Below are 25,213 nucleotides of genomic sequence, written 5' to 3' on the forward strand. Positions count from 1 at the left end.
CTCTTTGCGACTCCGTGGACTGCAGCACGCCAGGCTTCCCTGTCCACCAACAATGCCTGGAGCTTGCTCAAACTCATGTGCATAGAGTCAGTGATGCCATCCAACCATCTCATCCTCTGTTGTCCTCTTCTCCTGCCATCAATCTTTCCCAGCATCAGTGTCTTTTCCAATGAGTCAGCCCTTTGCATCAAGTGGCCAAAGTATTGGCGCTTCAGCCTGAGCATCAGTCCTTCCAATGAATATTCAGGACTGATTTCCTTTAGGATTGACTGGTTTGATCTCCTTGCAGTCCAAGGGACTCTCAAGAGTCTTCTCCAACACCACAGTTCAAAAGCATCAATTCTTTGACGCTCAGCTTTCTTTATGGCCCAACTCTCACATCCATACATGACTATTGGAAAAACCATAGCCTTGACTGTACAGACCTTTTTCAGTAATGTCTCTGCTTTTTAAGATGCTGTCTAGGTCGGTCATAGCTTTTCTTCCAGGGAGCAAGCATTTTTTTTTTTTTTTTTCAGGGAAGGCAAATCGTGGTTTTACTTACTACTCAGCTTCAAGAGAAGTCCAGCAGGAACCCACCGCCTCCCACCTCCCCAAACAGTCGGCTCCTCGGGAGCGGCCAGTTCCGCTGCCACCACGAGCCCCTGTGGTTAAGGCGAGCGTTTCTGGAGAATGACAACGAAACGGGATGGGAAGGGAGGCTTGGGTCGTTCGCGGAGGGGGCGGGAGCGAGGCGCGGCTGAATCTCCCCGATGCACGTTTACCGGGCTCTCTCCCTCCCTGTCCAATCCCAGGCAAATTCCAGGTTGCCAGGCTGGGCTGGTGGCGGGAGTGGTGGGACGGAGGGACAGGGTACTGAGGCGCCCGAGAGGCCTCGCCCCCACTGTCCGGAGTTGGGGAGAAAGGGGGGTCCAGCGCATCCCCACTCCCGGGAGGTCTCCCGCAAGCATCTTTTAAATTCCTGGCTGCAGTCATCATCTGCAGTGATTCTGGAGCCCAAGAAAATAAAGTTTGTCACTGTTTCCATTGCTCCCCCATTTATTTGCTATGAAGTAATGCGACTGGATGCCATGATCTTAGTTTTTTGAATATTGAGTTTTAAGCCAACTTTTTCACTCTCCTCTTTCACCTTCATCAAGAGGCTCTTTAGTTCCTGTGGACTGTAGCCTACCAGGCTCCTCTGTCCATGGGAATTCTATATCTGTGACTCTATTTCTGTTTTGTAAATATGTTTATTTGTACCATTATTTTATATTCCACATATAAACAATATCATATGATATTTGTTTTTGTCTTATGATAATCTCTAGGGCCACCCATGTTGCTATAGATGGCATATTATTTCATTCTTTTTTTTTTGTTTTTATTTTTTTAATTTATTTTTTCATTTACTTATATTAGTTGGAGGCTAATTACTTTACTATCAATGCAAAAAATAGAGGAAAACAACAGAATGGGAAAGACTAGAGATCTCTTCAAGAAAATTAGAGATACCAAGGGAACATTTCATGCAAAAATGGGCTCAATAAAGGACAGAAGTGGTATGGACCTAACAGAAGCAGAAGATATTAAGAAGAGGTGGCAAGAATACACAGAAGAACTGTACAAAAAAGAACTTCACGACCCAGATAATCACAATGGTGTGGTCACTCACCTAGAGCCAGACATCCTGGAATGTGAAGTCAAGTGGGCCTTAGAAAGCATCACTATGAACAGAGCTAGTGGATGTGATGGAATTCCAGTTGAGCTATTTCAAATCCTGAAAGATGATGCTGTGAAAGTGCTGCACTCAATATGCCAGCAAATTGGGAAAACTCAGCAGTGGCCACAGGACTGGAAAAGGTCCGTTTTCATTCCAATTCCTAAGAAAGGCAATCCCAAAGAACGCTCAAACTACCGCACAATTGCACTCATCTCACACGCTAGTAAAGTAATGCTTAAAATTCTCCAAGCCAGGCTTCAGCAATACGTGAACAAGAACTTCCAGATATTCAAGCTGGTTTTAGAAAAGGCAGAGGAACCAGAGATCAAATTGCCAACATTCACTGGATCATCCAAAAAGCAAGAGAGTTCCAGAAAATCATCTATTTCTGCTTTATTGACTATGCCAAAGCCTTTGACTGTGTGGATCACAATAAACTGTGGAAAATTCTGAAGGAGATGGGACTACCAGACCACCTGACCTGCCTCTTGAGAAGCCTGTATGCAGGTCAGGAAGCAACTGTTAGAACTGGACATGGAACAACAGACTGGTTCCAAATAGGAAAAGGAGTACGTCAAGGCTGTATATTGTCACCCTGCTTATTTAACTCATATGCAGAGTACATCATGAGAAATGCTGGGCTGGAAGAAGCACAAGCTGGAATCAAGATTGCTGGGAGAAATATCAATAACCTCAGATATGCAGATGACACCACCCTTATGGCAGAAAGTGAAGAGGAACTAAAAAGCCTCTTGATGAAAGTGAAAGAGGAGAGTAAAAAAGTTGGCTTAAAGCTTAACATGCAGGAAACTAAGATCATGGCATCTGGTCCCATCACCTCATGGGAAATAGATGGGGAGACAGTGGAAACAGTGTCAGACTTTATTTTTTGGGCTCCAAAATCACTGCAGATGGTAACTGAAGCCATGAAATTAAAAGACGCTTGCTCTTTCCCCTAAAATCAGGAACAAGGCAAGGGTGCCCACTCTCACCATTCCTATTCAATATAGTTTTGGAAGTGTTGGCCACAGCAATAAGATCAGAAAAAGAAGTAAAAGGAATCTAGATAGGAAAAGAAGAAGTGAAACTCTCGCTGTTTGCAGATGACATGATCCTCTACATAGAAAACCCTAAAGACTCTACCAGAAAATTACTAGAGCTAATCAACGAATATAGTAAAGTTGCAGGATATAAAATTAACACACAGAAATCTCTTGCATTCCTATACACTAACAATGAGAAAACAGAAAGAGAAATTAAGGAAACAATACCATTCACCATTGCAACAAAAAGAATAAAATACTTAGGAGTATATCTACCTAAAGAAACAAAAGACCTATACATAGAAAACTATAAATCACTGATGAAAGAAATCAAAGAGGACACAAACAGATGGAGAAATATACTGTGTTCATGGATTGGAAGAATCAATATTGTCAAAATGGCTATACTACCCAAAGCAATCTATAGATTCAGTGCACTCCCTATCAAACTACCAACGGTATTTTTCACAGAACTAGAACAAATAATTTCACAATTTGTATGGAAATACAAAAAACCTCGAATAGCCAAAGTAATCTTGAGAAAGAAGAATGGAACTGGAGGAATCAACCTGCCTGACTTCAGACTATATTACAAAGCCACAGTCATCAAGACAGTATGGTATTGGCACAAAGACAGAAATATAGACCAATGGAACAGAATAGAAGGCCCAGAGATAAATCCACGAACCTATGGTCACCTTATCTTCGACAAAGGAGGCAAGGATATACAATGGAAAAAAGACAACCTCTTTAACAAGTGGTGTTGGGAAAACTAGTCAACCACTTGTAAAAGAATGAAACTAGAACACTTTCTAACACCATACACAAAAATAAACTCAAAATGGATTAAAGACCTAAATGTAAGACCAGAAATTATAAAAGTCCTAGAGGAGAACATAGGCAAAACACTCTCTGACATAAATCACAGCAGGATCCTCTGTGACCCACATCCCAGAATACGAGAAACAAAAGCAAAAATAAACAAATGGGACCTAAAAAATGGGACTGAAAAGCTTTTGCACAACAAAGGAAACTAGAAGCAAGGTGAAAAGACAGCCCTCAGATTGGGAGAAAATAATAGCAAACGAAGCAACAGACAAAGAATTAATCTCAAAAATATACAAGCAACTCCTCCAGCTCAACTCCAGAAATATAAATGACCCAATCAAAAAATGGGCCAAAGAACTAAACAGACATTTCTCCAAGGAAGACATACAGATGGCTAACAAACACATGAAAAGATGCTCAACATCACTCATTATCAGAGAAATGCAAATCAAAACCACAATGAGGTACCATTACATGCCAGTCAGGATGGCTGCTATCCAAAAGTCTACAGGCAATAAATGCTGGAGAGGGTGTGGAGAAAAGGGAACCCTCTTACACTGTTGGTGGGAATGCAAACTATACAGCCGCTATGGAGAACAGTGTGGAGATTTCTTTAAAAACTGGACATAGAACTGCCATATGACCCAGCAATCCCACTTCTGGGCATACACACCGAGGGAACCAGATCTGATAGAGATATGTGCACCCCAATGTTCATCGCAGCACTGTTTATCATAGCCAGGACATGGAAGCAACCTAGATGTCCATCAGCAGACGAATGGATAAGGAAGCTGTGGTACATATACACAATGGAATATTACTTAGCCATTAAAAAGAATTCATTTGAATCAGTTCTAATGAGATGGATGAAACTGGAGCCCATTATACAGAGTGAAGTAAGCCAGAAAGATAAAGACCATTACAGTATACTAACACATATATATAGAATTTAGAAAGATGGTAACAATAACCCTATATGCAAAACAGAAAAAGAGACACAGATGTATAGAACAGACTTTTGGGCTCTGTGGGAGAAGGTGAGGGTGGGATGTTTCAAGAGAACAGCATCAAAACATGTATATTATCTAGGGTGAAACAGATCACCAGCCCAGGTTGTATGCATGAGACAAGTGCTTGGGCCTGGTGCACTGGGAAGACCCAGAGAGATCGGGTGGAGAGGGAGGCGGGAGGGGGGATTGGGATGGGCAATACATGTATATCCATGGCTGATTCATGTAAATGTATGACAAAAACCACTGCAATATTGCAATTAGCCTCCAACTAAAAAAAAAAAAAAAGACGCTCCTTGGAAGGAAAGTTATGACCAACCTAGATAGCATAGTAAAAAGCAGAGACATTACTTTGCCAACAAAGGTCTGTCTGGTCAAGGCTATGGTTTTTCCAGTAGTCATGTATGGATGTGAGAGTTCGACTTTGAACAAAGCTAAGTGCCGAAAAATTGTTGCTTTTGAACTATGGTGTTGGAGAAGATTCTTGAGAGTCCCTTGGACTGCAAGGAGATCCAACCAGTCCATCCTGAAGGAGATAAGTCCTGGGTGTTCATTGGAAGGACTGATACTGAAGCTGAAACTCCAATACTTTGGCCACCTCATGTGAAGAGTTGACATTGGAAAAGACCCTGATGCTGGGAGGGATTGGGGGCAGGAGAAGGGGACAACAGGGGATGAAATGGCTGGATGGCCTCACTGACTCGATGGGCATGAGTTTGAGTAAACTCCGGGAGTTTGTGATGGACAGGGAGGCCTGGCGTGCTGCGATTCATGGGGTTGCAAAGAGTCAGATACGACTGAGCGACTGAACTTAACTGAGTTACTTTATAATATTATAGTGGTTTTTGCCATACACTGATATGAATCAGCCATGGATTTACATGTGTTCCCCATCCTGAACCCCCCTCCCACCTCCCTCCCCATTCCATCCCTCAGGGTCATCCCAGTGCACCAGCCCTGAGCACTTGTCTCATGCATCAAACCTGGACTGGCGACCTGATTCACTATAGATAATATATATGTTTCAATGCTATTCTCTCAGATCATCCCACCCTCGCCTTCTCCCACAGAGTCCAAAAGTCTGTTCTATACATCTATGTCTCTTTTTCTGTCTTGCATATAGGGTTATCGTTACCAACTTTCTAAACTCCATATTTATGTGTGAGTATACTGTATTGATGTTTTTCTCTCTGGCTTACTTCACTCTGTATAATGGACTCCAGTTTCATCCACCTCATTAGAACTGATTCAAATGTATTCTTTTTAATGGCTGAGTAATATTCCATTGTGTATATGTACCACAGCTTTCTTATCCATTCGTCTGCTGATGGGCATCTAGGTTGCTTCCATGTCCTGGCTATTGTAAATAGTGCTGCGATGAAATTGCGGTACATGTGTCTCTTTCTGATCTGGTTTCCTCAATGTGTATGCCCAGCAGTGGGATTGCTAGGTCATATGGCAGTTCTATTTCCAGTTTTTAAAGGAATCTCCACACTGTTCTCCATAGTGGCTGTACTAATTTGCATTCCCACCAACAGTGTAAGAGGGTTCCCTCTTCTCCACACCCTCTCCAGCATTTATTGCTTGTAAACTTTTGGATAGCAGCCATTCTGACTGGCGTGGAATGGTACCTCATTGTAGTTTTGATTTGCGTTTCTCTGATAATGAGTGATGTTGAGCATCTTTTCATGTGTTTGTTAGCCATCTGTATGTCTTCCTTGGAGAAATGTCTGTTTCGTTCTTTGGCCCATTTTTGATTGGGTGGTTTATTTTTCTGGAGTTGAGCTGCAGGAGTTGCTTGTATGTTTTTGAGATTAATTCTTTGTCTGTTGCTTTGTTTGCTATAATTTTCTCCCATTCTGAAGGCTGTCTTTTCACCTTGCTTATAGTTTCCTTTGTTGTGCAAAAGCTTTTAAGTTTCATTAGGTCCCAGTTGTTTATTTTTGCTTTTATTTCCAATATTCTGGGAGGTGGGTCATAGAGGATCTTGCTGTGATTCATGTCAGAGAGTGTTTTGCCTATGTTCTCCTAGTTTCTGGTCTTATATTATTTCATTCTTTTTTTATGACTGAGCAGTATTCTATTTTGGAGAAGGAAATGGCAACCCACTCCAGTGTTCTTGCCTGGAGAACCCCAGGGATGTGGGAGCCTGGTACACTTCTGTCTATTGAGTCTCACACAGTTGGACACAACGGAAGCAACTTAGCAGCAGTAGCAGTATTCCATTATATATAGGTACCATATCTTCTTTTTTTAATTTTAATTTTTAAAATTTATGTCAGAGAGTGTTTTGCCTATGTTCTCCTCTAGGAGAACTAGTTCCTCTAGTTTCTGGTCTTACATTATTTCATTCTTTTTTATGACTGAGTAGCATTCCATTATATATAGGTACCATATCTTCTTTTTTTAATTTTAATTTTTTAAATTATTTTTTAATTGAAGGATAATTGCTTTACAGAATTTTGTTTTCTGTCAAACATCAAACATGGTTCAGTCATAGGTATACATATGACCCCTCCCTCTCGAGCCTCCCTCCCCCCTCCCTCCCCATCCCACCCCTCTAGGTTGATACAGAGCCCCTGTTTGAGTTTCCTGAGCCATACAGCAAATTCCCGTTAGCCATCTATTTTACATATGGTAATGTAAGTTTCCATATTACTCTCTCTCTACATCTCACCCTCTCTACCCCCTGCCACTGTGTCCATAAGTCTGTTCTCTATGTCTGTTTCTCCATTACTGCCCTACAAATAAATTAATCAGTACCATCTTTCTAGATTCCATATATATGCATTAATATATGATATTTATCTTTCTGACTTACTTTACTCTGTATAATAGGCTCTAGGTTCATCCACTTCATTAGAACTAACTTAAATGCCTTTCTTTTCATGGCTAAGTCATATTCCATTGTATATATGTACCACAGCCTCTTTATCCATTCATCTGTCGATGGACATCTAAGTTGCTTCCATGTTTTAGCTATTGTAAATAGTGCTGCAATTAATATTGGAGTACATGTGTCTTTTTCAATTTTGGTTTCCTCAGAGTATATGCCTGGGAGTGGGATTGCTGGGTCATATGGTGGTTTTCTTCCTAGTTTTTTTTAAGGAATCTCCATACCATCTTTCATAGTGGCGGTATTGATTTACATTCCCACCAACAGTGCAAGAGGGTTCCCTTTTCTCCACACCCTTTCCAGCATTTACTGTTTGTAGACTTTTTGATGTTGGCCATTCTGACTGGTGTGAGGTGGTATCTCATTATAGTTTTGATTTGCATTTCTCTAATAATGAGCAATGTTGAGCATCTTTACATGTGTTTGTTAGCCATCTGTATGTCTTCTTTATCCATCCATCTGCTGATGGACATTCAGGTTGCTTCTGTGTCTTGTCTACTGTAAATAGTGCTGCTGTGAACATTGGGGTTGATACTAATTTTAGATTCAGGCATAGCCAGCCCTGGCTATTGAAGAATTGTGGCTCTGGGATCACCTTCTAGCCACCACCCAATTTCTTTGAGGGCCCACTGACCCCTTGCATATTGGGGTATTTAGAGCCTAGGCCTGTTAGTCTTCTCTTTTCACCCCATAGCTGCCACTAGGGCTTGCACACCCTCTGCTTCTCAGTTCTCTTTCTCCTGTATTCCCCTACCTCCTACCTCCTGGCATCCGCTTCTCATCTTTGTCTGAATATGTCTCCACTACACACTGTGCAGTCCAAGCTTGTTTGGACACCCCTTGCCTACCTGGCTTCTGCCCCTATAACCCCTGATAGAAGCTTCTCTCTGGTCCTCAAAGTCCCAGGGTTTTGTGCTCAGAGGAAGGGATCTGTGCAGGACCATCTGTCAGTTTCTGCCCACCTCCTTTAGGGGCATCTGCTTTCTCTGTCTTTCCTCTGACAACCCTTCCTCACTCCCTGAAGACAGCCTTCTCTTGAGCAGAGTGCTCCCAGGCTCCAGGTAGCTGGATGTGTGAGCCGTGAGGCATCTGAGTCCTGGATGCAGACTAGTAGAAGACTCACTGCTCTTGGCAGCCTCTCTCTTTCTTCCCCTTAACCTGGACACTCTGTGGCCCCAGTGCCCAGCTGGGAAGAAGATGCTTCGCAGAGCTCAGTGGATGCTCTCTGTTGCCACAACAAGATGGCACTCCACCATACAGCCGCTGGCCTTGCTGCGTGCCGTGACCTCCCCTCACAGAGCTATTGTGCTTGTGGTCGGTGCCGTTGTTCTCCACTCCTCTCGTGTCAGCCCTTTGCTGTTCCTGTTTGCAGGCAGGCTCTCACCCACACTGTTCTTCACTCAGCACTTCCTGTTGACTTCCATATCTGGAGAAGGGATAGGCTACCGACTCCAGTATTCCTGGGCTTCCCTTGTGGCTCAGCTGGTAAAGAATCTGCCTACATTGTGGGAGACCTGGGTTCGATCCCTGGGTTGGGAAGATCCCCTGGAGAAAGGAAAGGCTTCCCACTCTAGTGTTCTGGCCTAGAGAATTCCATGGACTATGTAGTCCATGGGGTTGCAAAGAGTTGGACGTGACTGAGTGACTTTCACTTTCTCCAAAAGAGCTCTTCCTCACCAAGCCCCCTGCAGGTCCCTCGGTGATCTGTGCACCAGTGGTTCCTCTTGGGTCCATTTAACTCTTTATAGACTGTGGGCTACAGGTGAGCAGGACCTCGGTACAGAGATGGTTCTCGGAAGATGTTGGTTGAACAAGAGAGTGAGTACATTGTGAAGGCTGTGGAGGTGTTCTGGCTGTGAGTAGAGCTGGCAAGCCTGCCCTCCTCCACTTCCCAGACCTGGGAATGTGGAGCCTGGGACCAAGTGCTTTGCTTCTCTCTGAATGGCCTCCTTTCAGCCTGGTTAGGAGGGAAAGTGTGAACACTGGGTAGGATAGAAGCTTCTCTCAGCTGTTTGGGGTGGGTCTGATGGTGGTCTTATTTGTGGCACGTGGGATCTTTAGTTGTGGCCTGTGAATTCCTAGTTGTGACATGTGGGATCTAGTTCTCTGACCAGGGGTTGAACCCCTCAGACCCCCTGCACTGGTAACATGGAGTCTGAGGCACTGGATCACCAGGGAAGTCCCTAGATTAACTGTTAAATGAGTAAACTGAGTAAAGCATATTAACCTCTGTAGTGTGGGTGGGCCTCATCCAATCAGTTGAAAGTCTCAAGAGCAAAAGACTGAGCTCCCTTAAAGAAAAGGGAATTCAGCCAACAAGCCACCTTTGAACTTGAACTGCAACTCTTCTTTGGGTCTCCAGCAGCCCACTTACCTTAGACACACACACACACTCACACACACTCACACTCACTCATTCTCTCTCGAGAACTTGCACTGCTGGTTGTGGTGCAGTGGACTTGAAGCTCACCAAGGCAGGGGCTGTGTCTCCTTCGTGTGACCCTTGGCCCCCTCCCTAGCACTGTGTGGCTCATGGCAGGTGTTTCACATGGGTAGCTTGGTGATTACTGAGCACTTAATACATTCTTTATACATACATCCCAGTTGAAAGTCTACTGCAGTGAGAAACAAGAGTGACTGGAATCAAGAATGGATTAGTCTGGGGGCTGGGGTGGATTTTAAGGGCTTTGCAGGGCAGGTGATGAGAAGTTTTGGACCAGACGTCAGTTGTGCATTTTGGGAACTGGAACTCTGACATGGGGAAGAAATACTTCTGGGGTCAGGCGCTTGCCTTTGTCCAGCCTCGTTTTGGTTTGGGTCAGAGTAGGGCCAGTTTGCTTGACCATCATGGACCTATACAGGCCTGGGTTGACTTAATCAGTCCTCTCTTTAACAAGTGCACATAGACTGGCACCAAAAAAAGGTAACTTTTTTCAAGTTTTATTGTAAAATCCTCAGAAAAAGAGCATTTACAATGATAATACTTTATGATAATCTGTGAAACATCTTTATATCAAGTGGTACTGCAAATACATGGTGTGTCCAATACTGTGCAATACATTAATGTAAACACAAACTTATTTCCGATGCCACATACAGTTACTGTGTTGGTACAAATTTCTACTAAAGTTGATGTATTAAAAATAATTTATATATATTTTATAAATAAGGAAAAATTCACATGTATAGTAATTACAGGAAATCTTTGAGAAATACCAGTGATTACAGAAAATATATTTTGGAGTCTACACAACTGCTCAAAATAATGTAATCTGCCTCGACATGAGAGATCTGGAAGTTTTCTGAGGTGGGCCAGGAGGAGAATCCTAATGGGACAAATGGAGCATGTTTGTGTGACTTCATATTGCGAGGGTCGTTCACTGCACTATAGCATGAACACAGCGTGTGTGACACTACAGCAAAATTCCATGCCTAGTCTGCTTTCAGATCATCTCACAGGCCTTCAGGAAGCAGAAGCAGAGGGGAGAGGGGTGGTGTACGAAGGGTTCAGGGACGAGAAGGGGCCTGGCCAGTGGCAGGCAGGCAGGCAGGGTGTGGGCTGGGGGCACCACAGAAAGCTGTGCTGTGGGTCTGGGGTGGGGGATGGGGCTTGCAGACTGTCGTCCCTCACCTCTCTCAAGCAGCTGAAGGAGCCAGGGACCAACAAATATTGAAGCTATGGTAGATGTCATACTGGGCAGCAGATGAAGGTTAAGAGTTAGGAAATGTTCTCATTTGAGAGCTCTTGGGCCCCATCTCCAGCCAATTTTTCATGGTTGCCATTCCTCAGAAATGCTCTTGAAGAAGGTGCCCCCAGGGGGCAGCACTGCCTGATCCTGCCTTGGTGACAGGTGGAGAGCCACGTGTCACCAGGTGGGAGTAGAGGTGAGTCAAAGGTTATTGCTTCATGGCATGTAGGCTGAGCCCTCTATAGCCCTTTAGGGCATGGCCTGCTCCCTGGGGCCACAGGGGTGAGCTTGGGAAGAGGGGTGTGTGAAGTGTGGTTTTGTGCAAAAACCAAGCACATGCTCAGCACTCTCGTGCTGGCTAAAGAAGCCTTGCCATGAATTTTGAAGGTCAGTCCCTGCTCTTCCCCATCTTCCATAATTTCACACATTGTGTTTGGTTAAATTCCCAGTACTGCTCACAGGAGACCATTATTACTGGGCTCCCGGTGTCTGCTGGGTGGCTGGTGCCTAAATCCTGAAGGTCCAGATAAGACGCTCAAATCCTCCAGTGGCTCGGCAGGCAACCTGGTGTAGACTAAAGGAAATGGGTTGCATTCCACCAGGTATTTGGGGTCTTGTAGTCTCACCTTGAGGATAAATACTATGTATTTCCCCCTTGATTCTTTTAAGCCCCTCTGTTCTATATGATCTCTATGATTTTGGAGAGAAATCAAGGCAGCTAATGACTTTCTTGAACAAAACTGCTTTGCCTATGTGCCAATCTGGGAGCAAATAGTATAGGATCTGACCTGATGAATGACTTTTCACTTGTACCCCAAATCAAGGAAGCAGTATGCAAAGGCCCCTGGGGGAGCTGGTGTGGTGATTAGATGAGTTGCCCCTTGAATTGTAGGAGTGGTTCATGAGCAGGAGGCTCCAGACATAGGAAGGAAGTGGGAAAGGCAGAGCACAAAGCGAGGATGGAGGGACGTAGCTCAGCCCTTTAGGGCTTGGCTGAGATGGCACAGTCTCTATTCCTGTCCTACAGTTTCTCTCTGATCATAACGGACTTCTCTGACAGTTCCGAGTTCTCTCTAGTTTTGGTCATCAAACTCCAAAGGGCTGTGAGCTAGGGCTTCGGGTTGTGATTTGAGCAGCAAGGGACTGTTGTCCAGGGGTTCTGATTGCCCTTGGAGTGGGATCTGGGGTCCTGGGTGGGGAGAGATGGCAAAGGACTTCATGTCAGCATCATTGTCATCCTACTTCACCCGTCTGGTGTCTTAGTTTGGAGTGAACATTCCGGGGGTTGCTGGGTGTGAGGAAGAGGAGGATGTGAGGTAGATTGGTGGATGTGTAGGAGAGAGTTGGGAGCAGTATCAGTGCTCCTGGAGGCTGGCTTTTGAAGAGGAGGATAGGGGAGCGAGCTGTGGAATGTGATAACGAAGAGGGTGCAGCAGCCATGGTATTTGAATGAAACACACTGTGGAAATGAATTGGATTACTTTATAAGCCCCTTGTAGAAAAATATATCCATCGTGACTCTGTTTTGCAACTCAGTTCTGAAATCTCCATCAGTTCACAGGTTATTTGGTCAACAGAAAGGAAGTGGGACCACACGAAGCCAGCTCCCGGCGGCTTTCCTCTGTGAAGACTCAGCTGTTACAATTCCCTAGGGTGGCAGGCAGTTGCTTTATCTGGGCTTGAGAGCTGTCCTCCAGGACACTAACCTGGAGCTGGGAGGCTGAGATGGGGGTGGGAATGAGCTTCTGTCTCCTGTGTTGCCATCTCTAGGTTATAGAATCTGAAGCTTGGTATGAGTGTGGCCCCCGCCTAGACTTTACAGGGCTCTTCCAGCTACCTCTGCAGGCTTGGGGAAAATAGCAGGATCTTGGAATGACTTGAATGAATACTTAAGAAGGGAGCCTGGGCCAGCCCCAGGCAGGACTTTCTGGTTCAGTGTTACGGGGCTGGGATGATGGCCTTGGCCTCACTGTGTGTGATTCACACCCAACCTTCCTTGTGCAGAAGTCCATGCAGGCTTCTAGGAGCAGACAATTCCTCTTCCAACTATCAGTCCGTGAATGGCTGGGTGGGCTTTTGGACCCAGTACCTCCATGTATGGTCTTCCTCACTTGGGCAGAAGGAGAATGAGGGTATTATTTCAAACCTTTAACATCACTATAGGTTTATTTGTGTGTTTGTTAGTCTGAAAAAAAGTATCTACGTTGAATTTTTCTACAATGAATTTTATTTAAAAAACCAGTAGTTTTGAAATAGTTCATTATGTGAGTGACTTTTGGGGTGACTCTTGGTAAAACAAATATTCCTTTAATATAAGTATTAGTAGATAGCTGATGATTCGTGTTCATGAGAAGGATCTTGGCTGTTGTGATGACTTCATATCACAGTGGCTTTCAGACTGTGTTCCATGAAATTCCGCTGGGGCTGAAGTGTGGGAGGAAGAGGCAGGTGGAGTCCTGGCCAGCCTTTCAGTTGGCTGCACTGCTGAAAAAACACGGGCTTTCCTGCCTTTGTGAATTTGCAAATTTCACAATTTTCAGGGCTGTGATTCCCTTCTCCTATTTAATTGTATCTGAAATGCTGGCAGCAAGACCTAAACTGGCTATCTCCAGCTTTGTAACTACATAGTGATGACAATGAGAGGCTGATAAGCTTTCCACACTTGAAAGTGGAAGGAATAGTGGAAAAGGAACAGTTGCCGCTGAAGTCACTCCCAGTGAAAAAGGCCAGTTGCAGCTGGACTGGTCTCTTACTCAGGATCCCTGTAGCACAGAGGGGCTGGTGCTCTGGCCTGGCAGTTGGTGGGTCCTCCTTCATGTAGACTCAGAGACTTTCTTTTCCTTCCAGGGGCTGCCACAACTCAGAAGGTCTTCCCAAAGGAAGAAACTTGTGAAAGTTGGAAAATTTCAGTGACAGACGTGCAAGTAAATGTGTCAAGAGATTGAAGCAGGAATAATAAAAAAAAAAGGTGAGATGTGTTTTCCACCCATCCCAGTTATTGTAAAACTAAATAATTAGGTTTTGGGGTCAGTTTCTTCGAATATCTACATATTTTATCTTAAAAAATCTGTGAATGTATATGTCTAGGCACACTCCTGGGAGTTTTTGGGGACAAGAGTATGGTGGGCTAAGATGCATGAAACATACCAGAAGACTGGCTGACACCAGAAGCTCTGTGAGGGGCTGGTTTGGGCAGTTAGGTGGGAATGAGATGCTGTATTTCCAGTGAGACAGGGTCTATGTCTCTCTTTCTCTGAAAGAGGCCATTTCTCAGCAGCCCAGGAAAATCAGGGCCATGTTGGCAGGAGAAGGCATCTAAACTGATGTGTCTATGATGGAACCACACCCCTTCTGACTTCAGGTGGCTAGAAAAATGACCATTCAAGCCCGCCGATGTGCATGAGAAGAAGAAAGGTATTTTGAGAGCCCAAGGGAGCCTCTTCCTTGCTGAGATTCTTTGATACGGGGTTGTCAGAGGGCTGTTGGGTTGTACTTCTTTGATTGCCCTGGAGAGCCCACCACATTTGGGAGTACTGTGGCAGTGGCCTCCCACATCCTTGTGTGTTCTTGGGGAGATGGGGACCTGTGTATAAGGGACACTGAAATGTGCTGTCTGTGCTGTGTGGATGCAGGGACTTGGGTGCGAGCTCAGTGCGAGGGCCACAGGCAGAAGACAGTGGGGTTTTAAAGGGGCAGCCTCAGGAACCCGCCTGGACCCCACTTGAATCCTTGGGGGAAGGGTGGCAGTTTCTGCATTGAGCCTGGAGGCCATTGTTCTACAGGCATGTTTCCAGACAAACCTGGTCAGCCCTGAATCCGGGGTACTGGACAGGCTAATACATGTCCCCCTTGAGTGGTGATAAGCAGGCACACAGGGTTTGTCTTGGTCTCTTGGAGTCCCAACCCAGAACAGAGCCTTTACCAGTGTGGTGGTCTGATCTGCACTTGGGGGTGTCCGTGATGTAGAGGACCCCAGTCCCCTTGATGGCCACCGTCTTCTTTCTGGCTGTTGGGTGGGGGGTGGTGCCTCTCAGAGACATGGCCTAAGGCAGGGAAGAATACAGCTGGACCTGGGAGAGCATCTTTCTGCTTACTAGCATTTGAGATTATAAAAAATTAGTTTTTAATCAAAATTTCCAAAATAAAGTGAGTGATTTCCCCATCCCCAAGATGCAATAAGTCTTGTTGGCTCTCCCTCAGGCTTACAACAAGTCAAATGGAAAGAAAAGCGAGAAGCAGCTGCGAAGGAGAAAATGAGGTCCAGAGCGAGAATGGATGAGGCTCTCGGGCCAGGAGGGAGGGCCCTGCTCCTGGGAGTCCCCGGCTTCAGGCCACTCCAGCAGGGTGAAGTCTGGACGGACCCGGTGTTAAAGAATGAGGATGCAAAGGCAACTGACAGAAGCATCCGCCTGGAAAGCTGGAGCTCCTGGTTCCAGGGCGGCCCAGGTAACGTGAGGCATAGCTGGGCGCAGGAATGATTTCTTTACATGGCAGCAGGTTCTCATCGCAGCTCAAGGCAGAAATCCTACATCCTAAAACCCACCCGATCTCGTTAGCAGCGCATACCTTATACTAGGAAACTTGCAAGGAGACCAGTGTTGAACCACAAAGCGAATACAGGTTTTTTGCTTTTGTCTGTAAAAATGTACAGAGTGCCTGCTCGGGACTGCTTCATACCTCGCCAACCCACACCACCGTGGTCCCCCCCTTCACGCCCGCCACCTCGCACCGCAGTGCGTTCTGTCTCCCGTTGATGAGGAACAGCGACTCCCGGGCGGGCGTGAGGAGGTACTGCCCGAACAGCCCGCTGTCCCTCACGATCCTGCGGGGCCCTGCCCAGGCCCGGGCCGGCCCTGTGGGCGCGGGCTCCTTCAGGCCCTTCAGCATGCCCGTCTTGCCCGTGGACAGCTCCAGGAACAGCAGGTCTGGCTCTGTCTCAAGTGTGGCGTAGACATGGTACTGGTCTCCCTGGGTGAAGGAGCGTTGGAAGGCCACATCTGAGACACCCGGGCTCACTTTCAGGTCGTAGAGGGTCTGGATCTCCCCCCGCAGTGAGATCTCCTGCACGTGCAGCTGGGGGCTGCCCGGGGCGGCGCTGACTACAAAGCGCCCATCCGGGGATGTGTGCGGGGTGCCAGTGACCTGGCCATTGGGTCCGACCACCGCGTCTGTGACGCTATCGATCAGCAGCTGCGGGGGGGCCTCAGAAGAGCTGTCCTGCCGGCACTGGACGAAGAAGTAGCCACCCAGGTGGGTGTGGGCCATGGCCTGCGGCAGGCAGCCGTGGCTCTGCAGCTTGATGGTCTTGAGGGGCATCAGTGTTTCCAGGTCGACTTTGTGGATGGCAGGGTCAGACTTGTTGAAGATGAAGCCGAACCTGCGAGGGGATGAAGACTGAGGTCAGAAGGCGGGAAGGTTAGGGATCTGTCATTTGTCTTAAAAGATGGCATCCTTTCTCTTGTCCTCTATCCTTTGCTGATCTAATACCTGTTAATAAGATCTCCTATTTTGCAGGAGATGGTTTCATAAGTGAGCCATTTGTGATCTCAAACCAAGTGCACTTGAGTTACAGAATGTTCCTGGATTTATGCTCTTATAACATGCACACATCTTTAGAAATGGTGAAGGAGTGGAACTACGCCTTCAGCAGCTCCTCCGTCAGGGGTGTCTTTGATTCGGCTTCCCAGAGACCTTGTGCCAGCTGAGAAGTGGTGGGCCCGTGGCTGGAGGGAAAGGACAAGAGATGTCTGCCCTGACTCTGCCTGCTAGGAGGACAGGGCAGGTGAGCCTATTTCTGAGTGGTTTTGTGGACTAACGGGTGAGTCAGAACCTGGGGATGCAGATACAAGAGAACAAGGACAGATGTCTTATCCACGCTCCCTGACGCTCGGAGAGGAACATGAGGGCAGCCTCTCCCTTCGCTACACTGACGATGCTGGTCAGAGGAACCCTGGGCTGGGGCTGAGAGCAGCTTTTACCTTTACAGCCAGATGGCCTGGCGCTCCCGTGGTGCCTGCTAGCTGCAGAGCCTGGGGCAAGCTGCTGAACCCCTCTGAGCCTCTACAAATTGAAAGAGGGTAGTTCCTTCTGACAGCCGTTGGGAGGATTAAATCTTAGAGTGGGCGCTTTACTGGAAGAGGTCAGTAGGTGGTGGTTGCTGCATCTGGACTTGGTGAAATTCCTCTTTGGAGGCTGGCTGTGAGCTGCAAAAGGGTCTGACTCCAGACAAGACTCACTCTGAGCACAAGAGTCTGCCTAAACCCCTTGCTTGCGGAGGCCTTTGGGTGTTTTGGACATCTACCGGAGTAAAGACAAATGTCTTCCACAATTTTCTCTTGAATAGCAAGCTATGTCTCAGAGATGGGAAAATACCCATGTGATGGCATCTTTAAAGCATCCTTAAAGAGCCAGAGCATGGGAAGAGCAGGAAAGAAAACCCCAGGCCGGTAGGAAGCTGTCATGGAAAAGTCACACACAGGCTCTGCAGTGCCTGAGTTTGCATGACTCCTGTCTGAATTCAGCTTCTTCTAGGTGGTTTACCATTTACAACCATCTTAGAGGCTCTTCCCTAGGTAGTCTCTGGAGTGAGGTGGGGAGGTCAGAAAGCGGTTATTTTCTCCCTTGGGCAAGGATATAAATGGGTGAGCCTTATTTTTACAAGTCCAGCTTCAGCTTGCAAAAATGATTCATTTCTTCCTGGAAAAAAGTACTTGATGTCAGAGTAAAGGAAGGCATAAACACTGCCACAAGACATTTGGGTCTCAATGACTTTATAAAAGGGCATGCTCAGCCTTCCGGCAGTGGTGCCTTGATGAAGTGTCAAGGTTCTCTGAAACGAAGAGGGAAGGGCAGTGGCCAGGCTGGGATGAGGCTTGTAGTTGAGGCCACGGCTGTTATTACTAAGCTGTTCTTTTGGATGGTGACAAAGCAGGCACCCAGGAGGCCTTGTTTCCCTGTGGGCCTCCTGCATAGCTGTTCTGGGGCCTCTGAGAGGAGCCACAGGTTGTGGTTATTAGAGAATGAGGCCAAAGGGGGCACCGACAGGAGACCCGGTTTTTAAAAAAAATGTTTTTAATGTATTTTTAATTGGAGGATAATTGCTATACAATGTTGTATTAGTTTCTGATATACAATAACATGAATCAGCTATCAGTATATATATATATCCTCTCCCTCTTCATCCTCCCTAGCCCTTCTTCATCCCCCTCTAGTTAATGTCATCACAGAGCACCAGGCTGAGCTCCTTGTGTGACACAACAACTTCTCCTTATCTATCTTAGATATCTAGGCTACCTTTTTTTTTTTTTCATTTATTTTTTTTATTTTTATTTTTTTTCCCATTTATTTTTATTAGTTGGAGGCTAATTACTTTACAACATTACAGTGGTTTTTGTCATACATTGAAATGAATTAGCCATGGATTTACATGTATTCCCCATCCCGGTCCCCCCTCCCACCTCCCTCTCCACCCAATCCCTCTGGGTCTTCCCAGTGCACCAGGCATGGGATGCATGTCTCATGAATCCATCCTGGGCTGGTGATCTGTTTCACCCTAGATAATATACATGTTTCGATGCTGTTCTCTCGAAACATCCCACCCTCGTCTTCTCCCACAGAGTCCAAAAGTCTGTTCTATACATCTGAGTCTCTTTTTCTGTTTTGCATATAGGGTTATCGTTACCATCTTTCTAAATTCCATATATATGTGTGAGTATACTGTATTGATGTTTTTCTCTCTGGCTTACTTCACTCTGTATAATGGGCTCCAGTTTCATCCATCTCATTAGAACTGATTCAAATGAATTCTTTTTAATGGCTGAGTAATATTCCATGGTGTATATGTACCACAGCTTCCTTATCCATTCGTCTGCTGATGGGCATCTAGGTTGCTTCCATGTCCTGGCTATTATAAACAGTGCTGCGATGAACATTGGGGTGCACGTGTCTTTTTCAGATCTGGTTCCCTCGGTGTGTATGCCCAGGAGTGGGATTGCTGGGTCATATGGCAGTTCTATTTCCAGTTTTTTAAGAAATCTCCATACTGTTCTCCATAGTGGCTGTACTAGTTTCCATTCCCACCAACAGTGTAAGAGGGTTCCCTTTTCTCCACACCCTCTCCAGCATTTATTGCTTGTAGACTTTTGGATAGCATAGGCTACTATTTTACATGTGATAATGTGTATATTTCAATGCCACTCTCTCAATTCATCCCCCACCTCCTTCCCCTTCTGTGGGAGACCCACATTTAGTCTGACTCTGCCAGTGCCTGACTGTGTGACTTCAGTTCTCTGAGCCTAAATTTCCTCATTCATAAAACAGGTTGGAGGACTACCTCTACTAGATGTTTTTTTTTTTTTTTTTAAACCTATAGCAAGGAGAGGGTATGCAGTCAACCACAGTTGTTTCCTTCTTTACTGTCCTAACCCAAGGATAAGACTTCCTGACCTCACTGGGCCCCTGAGGGCATTAGGAGCTGGGTGCCTTTCTTAACGTTAACAGTTAAGACAGGGATGGGGCTGTTTTTCTGTTCCTTCCTGATGTGGTCCAAAGAAGTTGGGGAGAAAGAGAAAGGAGCAGGGCCTCCCCGGTGCAAAGCTTCCCCATAGAGGGCTGAGCTGGGTCATGGAGTAGTGTAGGGCTTGTGGGCCAGTCTCACCTGATATGGTTGATGATGAGGTTTGTTGGGGGAATGAAGAAGTCGTCCACTCCGGCAAAGGGTGTGCGGATGAGGCGCTGGCCCTGGCCAGTGCTGGCCTCTGTGATCACCTATAACATAGAATGGAAGAAGTCCTTGTAAGGGTCCATCAGAGCAGAGGTGGGGTGGGCGGTGGAAACCTACAGACCCAGGCACACTCGGGTAGTGATCCTCTTTCTGGCTGGGAAAAGGGGGAGAAGGGTTTTAAGTAGTGAAATACGCAATGCTGGAGTTGACTGGTTCTGTATTTTCCCTTGACACCAGGTGCCTAGGCTGCTGTGTTGATAGTCTCCACCATATGCTGCTTGCAGAGGTGCTCTCTGAGCACTGTGAGTCCATAATTTAATAGAGAAAACAGGCATCTTTCAGAGATGCTGGCTGTGTCACTTAGAGTCGGTGATTAGGATGCAGGGGAGGGTTCCACTTTTACAAATGGGACTGGCTGTGAGCAGTAAAGAATTAGGCCCTGTGTTTTGTACAAATTGGTGGTGACAGAGCTTGGCTGCCTCTATGCCCTGGGAGGAGCCACTTTCTCCCCTGTGGACCCGGCAGGAGGCAACTTGAGCAGTTCCTCGGTGTGTGTCCCTGCTGGGTCTGTGTAAGGGAAGCGTACCCTGGCAGTGCTGGACAGAGCTGAGTGATGTCTGGGCTTAGACAGGATGGAGGCCCTGCTGGAAAGCCCCCTGTGGTCAGGCTGGGCTTTTGTCCACCAGCTGCTGAGACCTTGGCACAGGCAGGCTGGAAACACTGAGCCAGACAGCCTGTGTCCTCTTGCCTTCTGCATGTGCTCATCCACCTCCAAGTTCTAAGTGATTCCCAGACAGGTGGCAGACCTGTAGCCAGATGAGGGGCTTGGCCAGCCTGTGGGCAGTTTTGGCTGGAGAACCCAAAGGACAAGCCCAGACCCTCTTAGCAGGACAGAAGGCAGATGCGAGACTCTGACCAGGGAGGGGAGACACATTTTCTGATCTTTATATTGTGACCATGTATACAGATGGAAGGATTCAGATTTTTGCAGCCTGGGGCTGAGGGCAGTCTATGATGGGGCTTTGTGACTCACAGGGCTTAGAGCTCTAGACGCTTTAACCTTTGAAGAGTGGGACTGCCTCTGGCTGTTACTTTAATGACAAGACAAACAGTACCTGTCCTGCCTCCTCTGGCAGGTTTGAGGCTGGGGTTTTGGGGATGGTGCTTCCCTCCAGGGTTCAACAGGCAGAATGCTGGATTAGAATGATGTAGGCTGGGAATTTTAGTTTTAGGGCAGTCTTAAGTTCTAAAGTTAGGTTATTTTCCTGTAATTAAAAAGCTGGAATGACATTTCCATGCCAAGTCCATGGGAAAAAACTTAGAACTAGACATTAAGAAAATATCAGTATTAGGTCAACTTACTTAAAAAACAGACTTAGAAAGCAAACTTATAGTTGCCCTGGGGGATAGCTAGGGAGTTTGGGATGGTCATGTTCATACTGCTATATTTAAAATGGATAATCAACGAGGACCTACTATATAGCACATGGAAGTCTTCTGTTTATGTGCCAGCCTGGATGGGAGGGGGATTTGGGGGAGAGTGAATACATGTACATGTGTGGCTGAGTCCCTTTGCTGTTCACCTGAAACTACCACAACATTGTTAACTGGCTATACCCCGATACAAAGTAAAAAGTTTGAAAAAAAAAAAAAAATCAGTATTAGGAAACTTAGAATCTTAGAATGTCCAGGTGAAAATGCCGGAGAATTCCAAGAAACCATGCAATCATTGCTTGATATCAGGTCTGTCATTTTAGCTTATAATAGAGATGGAAAATTACAGGCTGTCAGCAGTCCGTGTCATTCATGCTTCACCGCCCTAACACCCTGTATTCAGAGGTTGCTTCTTCAAAACCCAGTAGCATGAGCCATTGAACTGATATGGGCTAGTCAACCTCATTTCCCCAATGAGTCACGAGTACCTTCTTGGCCTGTGTCCCCAACACATGGCTGGGCATGTTGGTGACTAAAAGATAGCTTTTGAGCTTCTCAGATTTGCTGGATCTATGGGCTTAGTTGGAGATGCAGGCAGGACTGGATATCAGGAGATGTCAGTTGGTAGCATGGGGTAGGGAAGGCTGAGCATCTGCTCCAGAGGGGTGGATGAAGCCAGCTAAGAGGTGACAGTTGGGGACGAGCAGGGAGCCAAAGTACTGATGCAGCTAAAAACTGGACCTGGGTGTGGGTGGACAAGAGCATGATGGGCAAAATTCTCAACATGCCAAAGATTTAAACACTGCCTCCTGGGGGAGGGCCTTGGTGCAACAAGCCTCATTGATAGAACCACTTTCATTTTGTCATAGCAAAGTTTGTTTAACCAGTCCCTTAGTGTTAGATATTCAGAAACCTTAGGATAGTATTCTGAATGTTTTGCAAATATAAATAATGCTGTAACAAATAGTGCTATAACTAAATCTTTGTGCCCATCCTTGATCATGGCCTCTGGATAAGTTCTGAGGGGTCACGTTGCTGGGTTGAGGCTTTTGGTTCCCATTTCTAAATTGCTCACCACAAAGGCTCTGCCTTTTGTCATTTCCAGGAGCAGTTTTTGCAAGCAGTGGTTTCCGGAATGATGAAGGTAGGTTTATTCAGTTTATTTCATTTTCTTGTCAGAGTGTATTTCTCAGACTTTCTAAGTATGGTGATGGTGGGCATCATGGTCTAATTCTTGATATTAATTAAAATGCTCTTAATGTTTTGTCATTTAGGCAATATTTGCTCTTGGTTTCTGGGAAACAGTCTTCATTATGATTATGTCTTCTATTCCTATTTTTAATTTTTTTTAAAAATTAAAAATGTCTGCTGTATTTAGTTAAATGCCTTTCCAGCATTCATTGAAAATATTATAGTATATTCTGTTTTAATTTGTGGTATGAGTAATATTGACTGATTTCCTAACAGTGAGCCATTATTACATCCTGGGAATTTGTTCCCTACTCAAGCAGTTAGACGAATTGTTGGACTCTATTTTTAATACCATGTTGAATTTTGCTTCTGTCTTTGTGAGATTAGTTGATAGTTTTATTTTTTAATACTAAGGAGCTGTACATTTCCCCCACATGGTCTGAGATAGTTCAAATGATACTAAAACTATCTGCATTTGAAAGGTTTGTTACAACTTGGCTGTACCAAAAGCTCCTCTTCTGCTCAGTTCCAATTATTAATACTATGCTCCGCCTCTCTCACAAAGGTAATGCTATCACTGAATACAAGTGGTCTGAGAAATAAGATTAAATGATCAACTTAAAGTTTTCATAAATGACAAGATTATGGTCCCCAAAGCATTTGCCTTACCAATTTTATATGCTTCATTTATCAGTTATTACATTTTAAGCAACTAGCACTAAAATGTATTTGTTTCTAGGATCAATACTAATTAATTAATTAGCCAACTTCAATGTATTTTAATATGTTCTGAAAAATCCACTCATGACTTGCCTTTTTCTGAATACATACGTTTTAGTGTTCTTGCCTAGGTATTAATCTAATTTTTAAACAATGCATCAGAAACTTGGCTGTACATTTTTCTATGGTAGATTTTTAATCTTAAAAAAAAACCTCTGGTAATTGTTCTACTTCAGGTTTTCCTTTTCTCAGGTCGGTTTTTAAATTACTTATTAAAGTATAGTTGACTTATGTTAATTTCTGCGGTACAGCACAGAGACTCAGTTATATATATATATATACACACACACACATAATTCTTTTTTATATTTATATAAATTTTTTTTTGTTATGGTTTTGTCCCAGGACATTGACTATAAGTTCCCTGTGCTATACAGTGGGACCTTGTCCATCTATTCTATATGTAATAATTTGCATCTGCTAACCCCAAGTCTGTTCTGTCAGTCTCTTTCTGCTTCACAGAGAAGTTCAGTTGTGTCATTGTTTAGATTCCACATATAAGTGATGTCATATGATACTTTCTCTCTCTGACTAGATCAGTTTATTTTTTTCTGCATTTTGCAATCATCTGTTTTTTCTAGGTTTAAAAATTTCCACCTCAGAGTTGCAGTATACTATTTTATAATTATTTTCATCTTCATCTGTAGTAATCTCTCTCTGCATTCTTCATTTTATGTTTTTTTCTTTATCAGGTTTATGAAGGATTTATTGTTTTTTGTTTTTTATTTCTACTAATTTTGGTCTTTCCTTCCTGCCAGTTACTTTGTTCTTTTTCTAAGTTCTTAATGCAAATATATTCTCTGCAGGTTTTAAGATACAAATATTCCCTTATGTATGGTTTTCTCTCTATCCTGTAGGTTTTGATGAGGAGGAGTCTCTTTTTCATTGCTTTCAGACACTTTGTAATTTCTCATTTTAATTTCCTCTTTGCTCCAGTAACAATCTAGGAGTGTTTCCTTATTAGGTAGGTCACATTTTAATTATTTATAATTATCAGATAACGTAGCCTATAACACTGACTTTTGCAAAATTTGTTAAAATTTTGTGATTACTGATACATGTATATGTGGACATGTGAAAAAATTCTATTTGGCAGAAGAAAGGTTTATATATTTATGAAACCGAGTTCCTTATTCATATTATTCACTTTCCCCATGTCATTATATTGTCTCCTTGGTATTTAAAATCAAGTTCTTCTTGTGTTTTTAATCACTCTTGTGTCATGTATTTAGCTGTTTGCTATCTGTTGGCTGTTTGTCTTCACATGATGTCTCTCCTTATGCTATTTAGTGCTTGTAACCTTAAATTTGACCTTGTCTGATATTAATATTACAGTCAAACATCTTTTCATCCACCTATCATCACTTTATATGCCTCTTGTAAACAAATTATAGCTAGTTTTCTCTCCCTCTCTTCCTTCCAAACCCAGTCTCATTATCTCTGCTTTTAATAGGGGAATCAGTTTGTCACGTTTGGAATAATTAGATAGTTAACTATCTCAACTATCAATTTCAAAGAGCATTTTCTATATCCGCTTTTATCCCCATAAGATGACATGTTGGAATGTTTCTACCCCCTTCTCTTTCCTCTACTCCCTATCTTTACTTTTACTGAAATAATTTATCATCTTTAGAGTCTGGTATCAGAATATCTCTTTCAGTGCATCTCTCCTAATTCAAATACCCTTATTTAGCACTTACTATACATTAGCCTCTCCTCATCCACCTTGTTTCAATTTTGGACCTTCCTCTAGATTTCTTACTTACTCTTGTCTCTTCTTTATCTTCCTCCATCTCGATGTCTCTGATCTGGCTCACCTGCTATTTTTCTGCTATCTTTCGTGATATGCTCTCTGAATTCTTGCATATGCTTAGGTCTTTCTTTTGTCCTGACAGGTAAATGATACCTTGGATATTGA

At 44.6% G+C, this 25,213-nt stretch overlaps 1 protein-coding gene across 5 annotated transcripts in view; it reads right to left on the bottom strand.

The window, feature by feature from the left end:
* Positions 1-15,766: 15,766 nt before the first annotated feature.
* Positions 15,767-25,213, bottom strand: part of FSTL4 (follistatin like 4) — a 657,291-nt gene continuing 647,844 nt past the window's right edge. For all 5 annotated transcript variants that reach the window (XM_020908080.2, XM_070465356.1, XM_070465357.1 and 2 more), the window contains 2 exons: positions 19,825-19,934; positions 15,767-16,545 (listed from right to left, as the gene is read on the bottom strand). In XM_020908080.2, the coding sequence (XP_020763739.2) occupies positions 15,840-16,545; positions 19,825-19,934 (816 nt within the window). In that variant the 3' untranslated portion in view covers positions 15,767-15,839. The remainder of the gene's footprint in view (positions 16,546-19,824; positions 19,935-25,213) is intronic.

Source organism: Odocoileus virginianus, chromosome 3, assembly GCF_023699985.2.
Source record: "Odocoileus virginianus isolate 20LAN1187 ecotype Illinois chromosome 3, Ovbor_1.2, whole genome shotgun sequence".
Taxonomy (NCBI): Eukaryota; Metazoa; Chordata; class Mammalia; order Artiodactyla; family Cervidae; genus Odocoileus; species Odocoileus virginianus.